General features: G+C 36.3%; 1 protein-coding gene across 1 annotated transcript; it reads left to right on the top strand.

Annotated features, from left to right (window-relative positions):
- The first annotated feature begins 595 nt into the window (after positions 1–595).
- On the top strand, positions 596–7,501 carry LOC133324992 (uncharacterized). The gene is made up of 2 exons (XM_061533819.1): positions 596–926; positions 7,390–7,501. The coding sequence occupies exons 1-2, from the start codon at positions 596–598 to the stop codon at positions 7,491–7,493; spliced, it is 435 nt and encodes a 144-aa protein (XP_061389803.1). The 3' UTR covers positions 7,494–7,501.
- The last annotated feature ends 8,369 nt before the right edge of the window (positions 7,502–15,870 follow it).

Genomic DNA, 15,870 nt, shown 5'->3' with positions numbered 1-15,870 from the left:
TTGTTTCCTTACATTTCTATTAGATATATCCTTTATGATCATTTTGGCATATAATTCAAATTTGAAAATAATCGAACCTAAAAAAATCGACTAAACTTTGTATCCAACTGCTGATATTAATTTTAATCAAATAAATATAACTTAATATACATATTGAATAAACGTGATTGCCTATATATATTTGTTGTAATTTCTTTTTCTATTTTGTAATGCTGCAACTAAATAAAAAAATATAAAAAATAACAACAAGAATACTAACTTGGAAAGAAAATAAAGGAGTTCATTGAACTTTAACACACAACTCATAAAACAATTTTGTACAGAATAAAGTTAATAAAGAGAGAAATAAATAACATAACATTAAACAAAACAAAACACACACGCACATCGACACAAAAACCACATACAAACAAATGCAACGTGTTAATTTATTAAAGCCAATTTTGTAAATTCTTTTTCAAAACAAAAACAAAAATTTCTCTTTGGAAAATAAAAACCACATTCATCCATCAGCTGTAAAATAATTTGTCACGATTTTTCTGTTCGTGTTACAACCTCAACTCAACTATCTGCACAGCATCAAGAATTACCGAAAATGGCTGAGGATCCAATTAATCAACAACAATTTGCCGAAGATGTTTTGGCTGCTACCCAGGATGATGGTAGCTTTGCTGCAGGTGGCAATTTGGGTGATCTCAATGGTAATATGGGAAAATTGCCCAGTGTCGATGAAGTCTGGAAATTGATTGAACAAATGGACGGCATCAGCGATGAGGAACGTGCCAGCATTCGTGAAAATCTCTATAATCCACAAGAGGGCACCGCTGAAGATTTTATGAAACGTTATGCCCAACCGGATATGGGTCATACGTCATGGGATTATATTATCTTCTTTACAATGCTTGCCATAATCATTGCTATTTTTGGTAAGAATTGAATAATTTATTATTTTGTTGTTTTAGTTCGTTTTTTTCAGTAGATTAATATTCTGTAGAAGAGAATTATTAGTTATTCCAAAATACACAAGAAGACAAATGGTATGGTCTCGTAGAAGACTAATTGGAATTCTCATAGAAGAATAATTGGTGCAATTGGTGTTTTCAAAAGAACACTAATTTGTCTTCTTTTTGAAAACCAATGAGAACACCAATTGGTTTCCTAGGAAAACTCCAATTGGTATTCATAAGAACACCAATTGGTCTTCTATGATAATTCCGATTGGTATTTAATGGGATCAGAACATAAAAACACCAATTGGACCAATTAGTCTTCTTTGAGACCTCCAATTGGTCTTCTATAAGAACACCAATTATTCTTCTGTGAGAACTTCAATTGGTATTTCATGAGAACTCCAATTGGACTTCTATAAGAACAACAATTGATCTTCTATGAGAATTTCAATTAAATTTATATAAGAACTCCAATTGGTCTTCTTTGAGAACATCAACTGGTTTTCTATAAGAATACCAACTTGTATTCAATGAGAACACCAATTGGAATTAAATGAGAACATCAATTGGTATTCTATAAGAACTCCAATTGGACCAATTATTCATCTATATATGATAATTTCTTATACGATAATTCCAATTGGTTACCATAGAATAAAAACTCCAATTGGTCTTCTATGATAATTCCAATTGGTTTTATATTAAAACTCTTCTATGATTATTCCAATTGGGTTAATATAAGAACTTATTCTTCTATGAGAATTCCAATTGGATTTATATAAGAACTCCAATTGTTATTCTTTGAGAATACCAATGGGTATTCAATGAGAACACCTATTGGAATTCAATGGGAACATCAGTTTATCTTCAATGAGAACTCTAATTGGACCAATTATTCTTATATGAGAACTCCAATTGCACTTCTATAAGAATACCAATTGATCTTCTATGTGAAATCCAATTGGTATTTTATTGAGAACTCAAATTTGTATTTTATAATAATTCCAATTAGACTTCTAAGAGAGCGTCCATTTATATTTTATACATGGGTTCTATAAGAACATCAACTGGTTTTTATGAAAACTCCTATTTGGGATTCTAGGAGAACACCAATTGGATGTATTGACCCCCTTCTTTTATGAATTGGTTTTTATGAGAACTCCCATTGGGATTCTAGGAGAACACCAATTGGGTGTATAAAAATTCCCCTTGCTCTTCTATAAGCAGACCTCTTGCTTTTATACATTATGAGAAAAAGTATTGCTCATCAATGGCGGCGGCCACTATCTCACAATGCGAACTAAAATTTGTATCTGATGTTTGTGTTGTGACTGTCTTATCAGCTGCAATATGAAGTCATAACCATGTGGTTGTGGCTATGACTTCAATTCCTTCTCTCGGTTTCCCTAAAAGCCTTGACCTAATTCCTTTATGTTTTCCTCTATGAATGATGGCCATTTATACTAGTTCTTGTGTTTTGACACGTAATAGCTGCACTCCATGAGATAACAAAACCGGATCTCAAATAAAAAAAATAAAATAAAACATAAACAGACATGAACTATGTACCCAAAAATGTGGTTGGTGGTTGTGTGGTGTTGACACCAATCACAATGGTCAAATTGTTGTTGTTGCTGTTTTTTATCTGTAAAAATGTCTGGAAACATTTCAATGGCCTCGGGAGAACGCACAAGAAATTTCTTTACGTGTATCTTCTGTGTATGTATTGAGAATCTGTGTGTATGTGTGTGAGTGAATGCGTGCGATATGGGAAAGTGTTTTCGTTCGTTCTCCCCAAGAGGTAGCGGAAGATTTTCTGGTTTCAACCCCAAACACCATGATTTTGTTGGGAGCAGCAGAATATTCTGCTCTATGTTGGTATGGTGGTGGTGTGTGGGCATGATATGTCTGACCAGCACACAGATACACACATATACATTTGTTATATGTAGGTAAACATGGTTGCTTGCTTTCTTCTAGTAGTGTGTGTTTGTCGTCTGCTGTGTTCTACACAGCAATTAACAGCGAATTGTTGTGCGCTCTGTTGTTTGATGTGTTGTTTTATCATCATTAGGCACAAACGACGGAGAACGCGGGAGAGAGGCATAACGGACGGACATTGGACGGGGCCAAAATAATACCAACAGACAAACAAAAAACGTTAACAACAGTCTTGCACGGTTAGCTTTAGGCTAAGATAGTCATTTCATTTTTGTCGGTCGGGTTTTACACAAAAAGATCTTTGGAATTGAACTCGAACTTTATAAAACATAGCTCGGTATTATTGTCGTCAACTACCTGCTAAGGGCCAGAAAATCCCGCCGTTCTCATTTAACCATTTACACATAAACTTACAAACTCAAAAGAGCTACGATAAGATTAAAGAGAACGAAAAGCTCTATTTTATACCCAACCAACCAAGTCGAAGCTAGTCTGAATTTGCTGTGCTGCTGCTGGCGTTGTGTGTAGTTTTGAAAAAGAATATTGGCTCAGTGAGCGAGCGAGTGAGTGAACAAGCAAAGAAACCTGCAGTCACAAGCTTTTTAGTACGTCGCTCTGAAGTAAGACAAGAAAACGGTTAGCGGAGTGTTTCAAAAATAACTAAAAAAAAAAATCAGAACAAGCTGAAGAAAAAGAAAATTTTAACAAACCGCATACAAAATTAAATTTAAATTAAAAATAAAAACAAGGTGACTGACAGCAAGGGAAAAATAAAACAAAAGTGTCATTACACCACCCAACCAACCACCCACCCACCAACCAACCTGCCTTTTTTCTATTGTGCCTACAACCAACAACAACAATAACAACATAAAATGGAAACCCCCACCACCACATACAATGCTGAAGATAATTTGGTGGAACAATTGAAAAGTTCCGTTAAAGCGATCATGGATAAAACGGGTTCAAGTAAATTCGCCCATGATCTTATGGAACGTATCCATAGCCTGCAACAACGTTTGGAAACACTATCGAACACCGAGAAAACACAATTTATCGAGGAGATGAGAGAAACATTTCGTGCCACAATCGAAACCGTGGAGAATAAACTAATGCAACACGCTCAATTTGAGAAGGTCTACACGTATTCCATATATGCGGCAATTATATTCTCAATACTGTTTGTATTTGGTAGGTTTCTAAAAAAAACAACAACAACAACAAAAAATGTGAAAAGTGAATAATAGAATACTGCAGGTTGTTAGTAGATTTGTTGGTTAGTTTGCGTGCAAGCAAGCTTATTGCTTGTTTTAGCCTTGTACAAAAATTCGCGCCAATCTGTCTCTGTGTAACATGAAAAAAAAAATTTTAACACTGTGCAACATTTTTTTTGGAATTATGAATTAATTACATTATATTTGGTTCATTAGAATTCGATGAATTATAGTGAGTTATTGACATTTTTGGTATGTTATCGTACGAAGGGTTTAAAAAACATTGCTTCGATAAAGAGACCTTTACTGTGAAGAACTAGACCTTGAGTTAACCTACAAGCTGGATTGCAACTGTATTGTTTTCCTTGCTGAAATCTTCGCGATTGGAAAGGCAGGGGAATTGATAAAAAGTTTGGATGCAGAGATCGTTGAACAGGTGACTACATTTGTGGATAGTCAAGCGGCTCTTAAAGCCGTCAAATCCTCTTACGTCAAATCTGAGGCCGTCCTCAAGTGTATAACAGCTTTGGAAGAACTTACTTACACCTATCGGCTCTGTTGGGTACCAGGGCACCGTGACATCAAGGGTAATGGAAAAGCAGAGGAATTAGCTAGGCGAGCATCTCAATCTACAGATCTAGTAATTTATGGCTCAATCACACCACCCATATGTCATCTTTATCGGAACTTTGAGGCGTTCTTCGACGAAAGAGCCTATGAACTTTGGCACAACGAACCTAGGTGCAATGTGTCAAGATCTATTTGGCCGACTCTGTCTATCAAAAGGACACACTCTCTGTTGAACCTGAGCAAAGCTGAAATAAGAGTTATGACAGGCATCATTACTGGTCATTGCAATATAAGGGCCTTTACCAGTGAATGGGAGCATGATGTTACTGTTACCTTGACACGTACTATATCTTCTGCCCGATCTCTATAGCCATTGATACTATCTCACACTTCCTTGTTTTCTTTTCATTTCCTCTATCTTCCTTTTTTTCTCCCCCATACAACTACAGTGACTCGCCAGAAACTTGGTAGGGAAGTTTTAAAGCATCCGCCATACAGTCCGGACGTGGCATCAAGCGATTATCATCTTTTTCTTGTATTTAAAAAAATTTTAAGGATAAAAAATTGGTACGTAGGGAAGATTATGAAAATCGACTAATAGAGTTTTTTTACAAATATGGAGCAGGACATCTATGATAGGCGCATTACGAAGTTACTTTCAAAATGGCAACAAATCATACAACAGAACGGTGCATATTTGGCCCAAATCGGACATTCCGAAGCATGTTAAATAAAGTCCTATAGTTCATACATAAATAATGGATTTCTTTTTTCTCCACCCAATATATTGGGGGCTATCCTAAAATGTGAACCAATATTGAGAATTTTTGGTAGTGATACTTCACGCCCAATTAAAAATCAAAATACCAAACTACATCCAATTCGGTTGTGAAACGTGTCCATACTCCCAAAAAATTTGGGAGGTACTGTAATATTTGGGCTAAAATAAAACACGAGCAATTTTGATAATTATTGGTGAGATGACGTATCCTATGAGAACGCAAAATTCCAAATTACATGCTTTTTCGCTTAATATTACCTATAGATTTTGGATCTTTAGATAGTACTCTTCGAAATCTGATCGCTTTGTTGAATCACTATAGCAAATCCAAGACTCACGTTTAGCCTTCTTGATTTCACTCTTGTACCTATTGAACTGTTTCTCTTATAAACGTCCCAATCTGTACAGAGTTTTGTCTTATTAGCTCAAGGATGCAAGGTTTTGTGACCACCATACTGGCTGAGATTCATATCCTTCAACATACCAGCAGCTCTTCAGAAGAGTGACCGTGACATTGTTCACAGCTTTCTCAACATCCTCAACGGCTGCTGTTTTGGCTTTGAATTTGTCCCCAGTTTGTCTTCCTACCTCTGGAGGTAGGAATTTTGGAAAAATGTCAGTCTATGTTTCGAAAAGGAGCATTCCCAGTAACCCCAGGGTTGTCCATATTAGTGAGGGTTATGTCGATGACTTCACCTCTCAATCTATTGACGAACGTCGTTGGTGTATTACCCCTATTATATATTCTAAGATTATAACTTAGTACAAAAATCAAAAATGGACTCAACTCTCACTTCCCCAGTGGAAGTGATGTGCATTGGCCTTACAACCGATGATAAGGTCCCCAGTGCTACTCAGCTCCTCTATTAGGAGGCGTACATCAACAGGGGGTGGTGGTTATCTCCACCATAAATCCGGAAATTGGTCCTTCCCCATTTAAATACCGGTAGATCTTTCCTAGCAGAAGTCAAAGGGAGTCTATTTCTATATACGAGCTTAAGCTCCAGACTGACCAATGTGTCTCCTCGTAAATTGTAATATTTTGAACTAACCTTGGTCGAGTCTAAAGTCCTTGGTCGAGTCCGAGTCCTCTGTTACGAACACATGTTAAATGTTGCTTTTCGATGTAGCAACTCCTTCATATAGAAACAGGTGTTCAAAAAAGACGCATCCGCAATTTTTTACAATGAATGCATGAATTTCTAATTTATCCATAGTAAAAAATTGCGAATGCGTCTTTTTTTGAACACCTGTTTCTATATAACATTTAACATGTGTTCATAACAGAGATGGAAGTTTCCAAAACACTTAACTTTTTTCTGTTTATACCGCGCTTTTTGTGCTAGGCTAAGAACTTTCCGAACTGCCCTCGTATTATGGGTTTTGATTAGATGGAAAATTATTTTCGACTTTGTTTCGGTATAAAATGTCTCTAAAAAAATTTATTTACATCGTTTTCCACAATTTTCAATATTGCATTTGCGATTTTTTTTTCAAAACTTTGCATATCCTTTAGATTGATTCGATTCTTCTTCATGTCAGAGACTATCATAAATGTGAATAGAGCTCCGTTAAGAACTCTTATATGAAATTTGAAAATGTTTCTTTAATTAAGTATTTGTTGTCCTGAATATAGAAGAGTTTTAGTTTCTCATGATCGAAAAAAAATCACTGATTGGATAGTTTGTTCCGCTCGATGTAAAGCTGCCTTTTCTGTGCATAGTATAATTGATTTCTTGTTGCTTCTAATTTCATTGACTATGACTCTTGATGATGATGATGATGTTGTTGTTGCTGTGTTATTCTTTTAAAAGACTGTATCATAAAATTTAAAAACCAATTAAAAATCATTCTGCTATTGTTCTATCTTCTATGCACACACATATGAATTCTCTCTAATTTATTTTATTTTCATTTTTTATTTTCATTACAGCTCTCTTCGGTTATAAATTATACAAATCGTTGATGTCCAAGGAATTGAAAAAACAAGAAAAGCTTAAACAAAAACAATCAAAGAAAAGTAAAAAGGTCAACTAAAGCTAATTGCTGCTGACTGACAAACATGCCGCGTGCACACACACATACACAACTACAACTGGCAAAGACAAATAAAACAACAGAGAGAGAGAGAGGTCTTGAGTGGAAGCGAGGGCAGTACCTTCTTTCCCTCTTAACCTTTTTCTTTATAGATGTTATTTAATTTTTTGGAGAAGACGCTGTTACATGATTTTCAAAATATTTATTTTTTGTATTTTGAAAATCAACTAGATGAATAATCCTTAAGTTTTGACTTTTCTATTGTAATTAGTAACTAATTACTTAAAAAGGCTCACATAGTACTTTTTTTATTATAAATATATTTAATATATTCAAGTTTTTAATTTTCTGTTTTGTTTTGTAAACAACAATCACAACAAATAGGTGTCAATGTTAAATGAGAATGTACTTAATATCGTGTGTACATTTCCGTCGAAATAGTTATTTTTCTGTTTTGTATTTTTTCTTTCTTTTTTTCTATTCAATGTCTTGATTTAAACTTTAATCTTGAGCTAAAAGATATAGAATTTTTGTAATAAATGTAATGTGTAAAGATAATAAACATTTATATAGACAAATAAAATTAAAGTTTTAATTGACATTTTTTAAAAAATATTTTGTTTTATTTGGGATTCATGAATTGTAGCTGAAGGGAGTCTTTATAGACGAGCTGAAGGCAGTCTTTATAGACGAGCTGAAGGCAGTCTTTATAGACGAGCTGAAGGCAGTCTTTATAGACGAGCTGAAGGGAGTCTTTATAGACGAGCTGAAGGCAGTCTTTATAGACGAGCTGAAGGCAGTCTTTATAGACGAGCTGAAGGCAGTCTTTATAGACGAGCTGAAGGCAGTCTTTATAGACGAGCTGAAGGCAGTCTTTATAGACGAGCTGAAGGCAGTCTTTATAGACGAGCTGAAGGGAGTCTTTATAGACGAGCTGAAGGGAGTCTTTATAGACGAGCTGAAGTGAGTCTTTATAGACGAGCTGAAGGGAGTCTTTATAGACGAGCTGAAGGGAGTCTTTATAGACGAGCTGAAGGGAGTCTTTATAGACGAGCTGAAGGGAGTCTTTATAGACGAGCTGAAGGGAGTCTTTATAGACGAGCTGAAGGGAGTCTTTATAGACGAGCTGAAGGGAGTCTTTATAGACGAGCTGAAGGGAGTCTTTATAGACGAGCTGAAGGGAGTCTTTATAGACGAGCTGAAGGGAGTCTTTATAGACGAGCTGAAGGGAGTCTTTATAGACGAGCTGAAGGGAGTCTTTATAGACGAGCTGAAGGGAGTCTTTATAGACGAGCTGAAGGGAGTCTTTATAGACGAGCTGAAGGGAGTCTTTATAGACGAGCTGAAGGGAGTCTTTATAGACGAGCTGAAGGGAGTCTTTATAGACGAGCTGAAGGGAGTCTTTATAGACGAGCTGAAGGGAGTCTTTATAGACGAGTTGAAGTTATGATTACCCTTCACCACATTAAATCGGACGTGCTAAATCTGAAGCGATTTTCACGAAACTTAGCACAAATCATAAATTCAGTACACTATGCAGAAATTGGTGCAAATCGGGACACACGTCATTCTAGGCTCAATTCAGTATACTATGCCAAGTTTCGTGCAAATCGAAATATATATAGGGACTTTGGTGCCTAATGTACCTTAAATCGGACGAAAATATATACGGGAGCTCTATCTAAATCTGGACCGATTTTCTTGAAGCTTGACACACGTCATTCTTGACTCAATTCAGTATACTATGCCAAGTTTCGTGCAAATCGAAATATATATAGGGACTTTGGTGCAACATTTACATAAAATCGGACGAAAATATATATGGGAGCTATATCGAAATATGAACCGATTTTCCCGAAACTTACTACTCATCATTCTAGACTCAATTCATTACGCTATGCCAAATTTCGTGCAAATCGAAGGATATAAAGGGACTTTGCTGCACTATTTACCTTATATTGGACGAAAATAGGGTTCGTCCTTGGGCCAAATAAGTGACTTGTTTCAAATTTCATCCAAATCAATTTATAAATGCGATATGTATTTTGTTTACAATTTAACATCTACAGAGGGACAGACGGACGGACATGCACAAATTGACTCAGAAAGTGATTCTATGCATATTCTCAAAAGAATCTATGTGTCTAGCTCGTTTCCTTTTGCCTGTTACAAACATATGCACAAAGACATAATACCATGTAGCACAGTGTGGTGAAGTGAATAAAAATATATACAGTAAATACAGTGTGGTAACAATGTTATACAAATATATTTATAAAATATATATCAACATTTCATGTATAAAAAACTATTTTTGCTTAAACTCTAATTAATTTTATTCATTTATTTCGTCATAATCCATATGCATTTCTTCCTCCAACTCATTTAGGATTTCTTCGTCTAGATCTTCATCTGGATTACCATCATCATCATGATTGATCATATCATCTTCATCATCCAGAATAAATTCCACATCACCACTATTATTTTCAACCACAACTATTTCTCGATGTTTGCGTTTTCTGGCCCGACTGGTGGGGGTGCTGGACTGGTTGCCGCTGCTATCACTACGTATCGTCTCAATAACTTTTTGTTGTTGTGCTTTCTTTGGTTGTAATTTATTTCCGGCATTTTCCTCCGTGGAATGCTCCTCCTCAATGTGTTTCTTCAATAGATAATAATTAATAAATGATGCCGTACAACCATCATCACAATATTCATAGCAAATAAAACTGGCGGAAAGGAAAGGGGAAAAATACAAAATAATTGTTGTAATTATTATGCCATGGCATAGGAAATAAATGATTGTCGACATACTCTTTGTCATCTTTGTGACGTTTCATATGCATGACCAGCAATTGTTTGCGTGCAAATCCTTTGCCGCAAAGTTCACAATGAAATGGAAAATCTTCGGAATGTTTGGCCACATGATGAATTTCCAATGATTTTGGATAGGTTGTAACAAAATTACACAGGTCACATTTGTAGGTGGTATTCGGATGGACCTGTAATGAACGAAGATTTAATTGTTTTTATTTTTTTAATTTGAAGAAGCTCAATACAGTAAATATAAGGGATATCGGTATAAGAGCCAAACTTCCAATTGGACGTAAGAATCTATGTCAAAATTCTGCTGCACATTTATGCCATAACACGACTAGAACAAATCAATTGCTCCGACGCACATAAATATTATTAAAACACAATAAAGTCATAAAATGTTGTTAGTAATTAACTAATTATGATAAGAAAGCCAAAAGGTTGGCCAAAAACCAAAAATGCTTATCGATTTGTTGTTGGTTTTCCCCGTCAGCGTCATATTTTCTACTTACATTTTTCTCATGAGCTTTCAGTTCACTCTGATAATAGTAACCCTTTTCACAATGGCTGCAAAAATAACGTTTCATGTTTTCGTGGACAAGTTGTTCGTGTGAAATTAAGTTACGTTGATTTTTAAACACCTTGTCACATTTGCTGCATTGCATCGTAACATGCATACGTTCCAGATGGTGTTTTAGGTCCTTTTCATTTTTATACGATTTTTTGCAATGTTGGCATTTAATGTTATCTACAAAAAACATGTTTATTAATATTATGTATAGCTAACTACTTTTTTAACTTACTATTATTATGAACCCTTGCAATGTGCACGGCCAAGGACATTTTTGTTTCACACACTTTTTCACAAAATTGACATGGATATTTTTTGTTCGACGTGTCATTGTTCTTATGCCTTTTTTTGTGATAATACAGAGATGACCACAGAGGATAGGCATCCATACAATCACCAATATTACACATATAAAATCTAGCTATTGGAAATTCATTCAACCATTCATCATAATCTTTATGTTTGGTCATATGATTACGCATATGTTTTAAAGTTTTGAAAGTTTTACGGCATATCGGACAATAATAGAGATTATCATTATGCTTGGGAGAGCCACGATGTTTTTGTAAATGTTTCTGTGAAAAGTAATCCAATGAACAACATTCACAGGTGTAGGCAACAGAGACAATTTTTTCAAGCATTTCACCGGGAGTATCCGGAGTAACTTCATTATCAATGTGATTCTGAAAATATGGAAAAAATTACATATATATTTTAGAAAATAAAAGATTTAATTAAAAAAGAAGCTTCTACGAATAATAATTTACCCCAAAAAATTTCAATAAATTAAGAGTATCAGAGGCCTTGGCACCTAAGAAAGCCCTAAAAAGATTTATTTATTTCACAATTTCAAAGTCCGAAGACCACATTTAAGAAATTGACAAGTGACAATGGAAGTTATAGATAGAATAACATCCATGTAAACATGTCACTGGTGAATGAAGACTCCTTTCCGCTTTTCTATGAATTTCCCTTCCTGCTACAGTTCGTCTGAAAGAACTTTCAGTTCATCTCCAAGGACTCCTTCAATCGTCTAGACATTTCCTTCAGCACAACTAAAACTACTTCACTCAGCCCGACTTTAAAGACACTTTCATATATATAAAGACTCCCTTCAATTCGTTAATAAAGGCTACCAGTTCGCCAATAAAGACTCCCTTTGCAGCTCTTCAACTCGTAAATAAATAATCCATTTAATTCGTCTGAAATTACTTCCATTTGCTCCCTCTAAAGACTTAGACCGTCTGCAGGGACTCGCTTCTTGCAATCTGTAAAGACTCTCTCGTCTATAAGGCCTCCCTTTACCTCGTCTATAAAGACTCCCTTCAGCTCGTCTATAAAGACTCCCTTCAGCTCGTCTATAAAGACTCCCTTCAGCTCGTCTATAAAGACTCCCTTCAGCTCGTCTATAAAGACTCCCTTCAGCTCGTCTATAAAGACTCCCTTCAGCTCGTCTATAAAGACTCCCTTCAGCTCGTCTATAAAGACTCCCTTCAGCTCGTCTATAAAGACTCCCTTCAGCTCGTCTATAAAGACTCCCTTCAGCTCGTCTATAAAGACTCCCTTCAGCTCGTCTATAAAGACTCCCTTCAGCTCGTCTATAAAGACTCCCTTCAGCTCGTCTATAAAGACTCCCTTCAGCTCGTCTATAAAGACTCCCTTCAGCTCGTCTATAAAGACTCCCTTCAGCTCGTCTATAAAGACTCCCTTCAGCTCGTCTATAAAGACTCCCTTCAGCTCGTCTATAAAGACTCCCTTCAGCTCGTCTATAAAGACTCCCTTCAGCTCGTCTATAAAGACTCCCTTCAGCTCGTCTATAAAGACTCCCTTCAGCTCGTCTATAAAGACTCCCTTCAGCTCGTCTACAAAGACTCCCTTCAGCTCGTCTATAAAGACTCCCTTCAGCTCGTCTATAAAGACTCCCTTCAGCTCGTCTATAAAGACTCCCTTCAGCTCGTCTATAAAGACTCCCTTCAGCTCGTCTATAAAGACTCCCTTCAGCTCGTCTATAAAGACTCCCTTCAGCTCGTCTATAAAGACTCCCTTCAGCTCGTCTATAAAGACTCCCTTCAGCTCGTCTATAAAGACTTCCTTCAGCTCGTCTATAAAGACTCCCTTCAGCTCGTCTATGAAGACTCCCTTCAACTCGTCTATAAAGACTGCCTTCAGCTCGTCTATAAAGACTGCCTTCAGCTCGTCTATAAAGACTGCCTTCAGCTCGTCTATAAAGACTCCCTTCAGCTCGTCTATAAAGACTGCCTTCAGCTCGTCTATAAAGACTCCATTCAGCTCGTCTATAAAGACTGCCTTCAGCTCGTCTATAAAGACTCCATTCAGCTCGTCTATAAAGACTCCCTTCAGCTCGTCTATAAAGACTCCCTTCAGCTCGTCTATAAAGACTCCCTTCAGCTCGTCTATAAAGACTCCCTTCAGCTCGTCTATAAAGACTCCCTTCAGCTCGTCTATAAAGACTCCCTTCAGCTCGTCTATAAAGACTCCCTTCAGCTCGTCTATAAAGACTCCCTTCAGCTCGTCTATAAAGACTCCCTTCAGCTCGTCTATAAAGACTCCCTTCAGCTCGTCTATAAAGACTCCCTTCAGCTCGTCTATAAAGATTCCCTTCAGCTCGTCTATAAAGACTCCCTTCAGCTCGTCTATAAAGATTCCCTTCAGCTCGTCTATAAAGACTCCCTTCTGGTCGCCCTTAAAGACTACCTTCAGGTCGCCCTTAAAGACTTCCTTCAGCTCGTCTATAAAGACTTCCTTCAGCTCGTCTATAAAGACTCCCTTCAGCTCGTCTATAAAGACTCCCTTCAGCTCGTCTATGAAGACTCCCTTCAACTCGTCTATAAAGACTCCCTTCAGCTCGTCTATAAAGACACCCTTCAGCTCGTCTATAAAGACTCCCTTCAGCTCGTCTATAAAGACTCCCTTCAGCTCGTCTATAAAGACTCCCTTCAGCTCGTCTATAAAGACTCCCTTCAGCTCGTCTATAAAGACTCCCTTCAGCTCGTCTATAAAGACTCCCTTCAGCTCGTCTATAAAGACTCCCTTCAGCTCGTCTATAAAGACTCCCTTCAGCTCGTCTATAAAGACTCCCTTCAGCTCGTCTATAAAGACTCCCTTCAGCTCGTCTATAAAGACTCCCTTCAGCTCGTCTATAAAGACTCCCTTCAGCTCGTCTATAAAGACTCCCTTCAGCTCGTCTATAAAGATTCCCTTCAGCTCGTCTATAAAGACTCCCTTCAGCTCGTCTATAAAGATTCCCTTCAGCTCGTCTATAAAGACTCCCTTCAGCTCGTCTATAAAGACTCCCTTTCAGCTCGTCTATAAAGACTTCCTTCAGCTCGTCTATAAAGACTCCCTTCAGCTCGTCTATGAAGACTCCCTTCAACTCGTCTATAAAGACTCCCTTCAGCTCGTCTATAAAGACACCCTTCAGCTCGTCTATAAAGACTCCCTGAAGAGAGTCTTGATTCAGCTCGTTTACAACGACTTCATTTTATACTTGCCTGAATAAGTTCCTCATTATTTGACATCAAACCACATTCCAAACATATAAAGGCAGTTATTTTCGCCTCGGGCATATGGGCTTTTATGTGACTGCGATAGCTGGCTTGATTAACGAATATCTTATAACAATGATCACATTGTAAAGGTTTCATTTGATGATTATGGTAAATATCCTACAAAGAAATAAACAATGCAATTAAAAGGTAATTTAATAAGTAAATAAAAATCATACCATATGACTTGTTAGACTACTGCGATTTGTATATGTCTTTGGACAATGAGGACATTCGAATATGTACTTATTTTCGTGGCTAAACATGTGCTGTTCAAAGACATCTTTATCCTGAAAAAAGCGATCACATCTAAAAAGAACATAAAATAAAAATAAATGTATTTATTTTTTAAGAAACTCGCTTTTGATGTGAACTTACTTTAGACAAGCCATAGCTGTTGCCGGTCCATGGCTATAGTTAACATGTTCAAAAAATTCATCTATATTATTGAAAAGTGAACTGCAGAGAATACAAACTTTCGGACGATGTTTGCTTAAATGGAATTGCATGTGAAAAACAAATCTGCAACAGAAACAGAAATATGAAAAAACAGGCATGTTGCCAGATAGAGCAATATGATGCAAACCTTTTCAAGGATTGAAAATGTAAATTACACATTTGACAAAAATTTCTTAATCCCGGCTTCTTTTTTATATCACTACATGAATGTTTATTGAAATCCATAATATTTGAAAAAGGTTTTTGGCAATCTGGACAGCGACCATATACTGGTATACTGAAATGTGGAATAAATAATATTTAATAGATTCCGTTTTTTAATACCCCCAACCCAGTATTACCTTTCGATATTATCAAAATGTTTAATAATTAAATGTCGTGCTAATGTTTTCAAATTAGTAACCATGTCATTACAATCGGCTTTAATGCAACCAAAATCTTGTTCTTCTTCCACTAATTCAATGATGCATGAATGTTGTAACAGGTCTTGGAATGTTGAGTATTTACAAAGGCATAACTGTAAACAAGAATAAAAAACATTTATAAAAAAATATTGCATCATAAGTAGATCAACTTACTTTACATTCCATTTCAAAGCCTAATTGTAATTCATCAAAATTCGTAACAATGACATTATCCAGATACTCTGTGATATCCACCTTATCATAATCTTCCGAGGTAATAATTTCTGTGTAAAATTGAAATAGAATCTTTATTAAAATTCATATATATTTAAAGTTCTTTAATAGATACGACACTATAAAGACCCCCTTAGGGCGGTCTATAAAGACCCCCTTAAGGCCGTCTATAAAGACCCCCTTAAGGCCGTCTATAAAGATCCCCTTAAAGCCGTCTATAAAGACCATTTTAAGGCCATATATAAAGACTCCCATCCGATGATTTTTGCTCGCACATCATGAAATTACCTTCCGTAAAATAATCTTCGTCATCAATATTTTCA

Source organism: Musca vetustissima, unplaced genomic scaffold (assembly GCF_032173495.1).
Source record: "Musca vetustissima isolate MV318-11 ecotype Yass unplaced genomic scaffold, APGP_CSIRO_Mvet_v1 utg5400, whole genome shotgun sequence".
Lineage (NCBI taxonomy): Eukaryota > Metazoa > Arthropoda > Insecta > Diptera > Muscidae > Musca > Musca vetustissima.
This window is presented reverse-complemented; position numbering and strand designations above follow the sequence as displayed.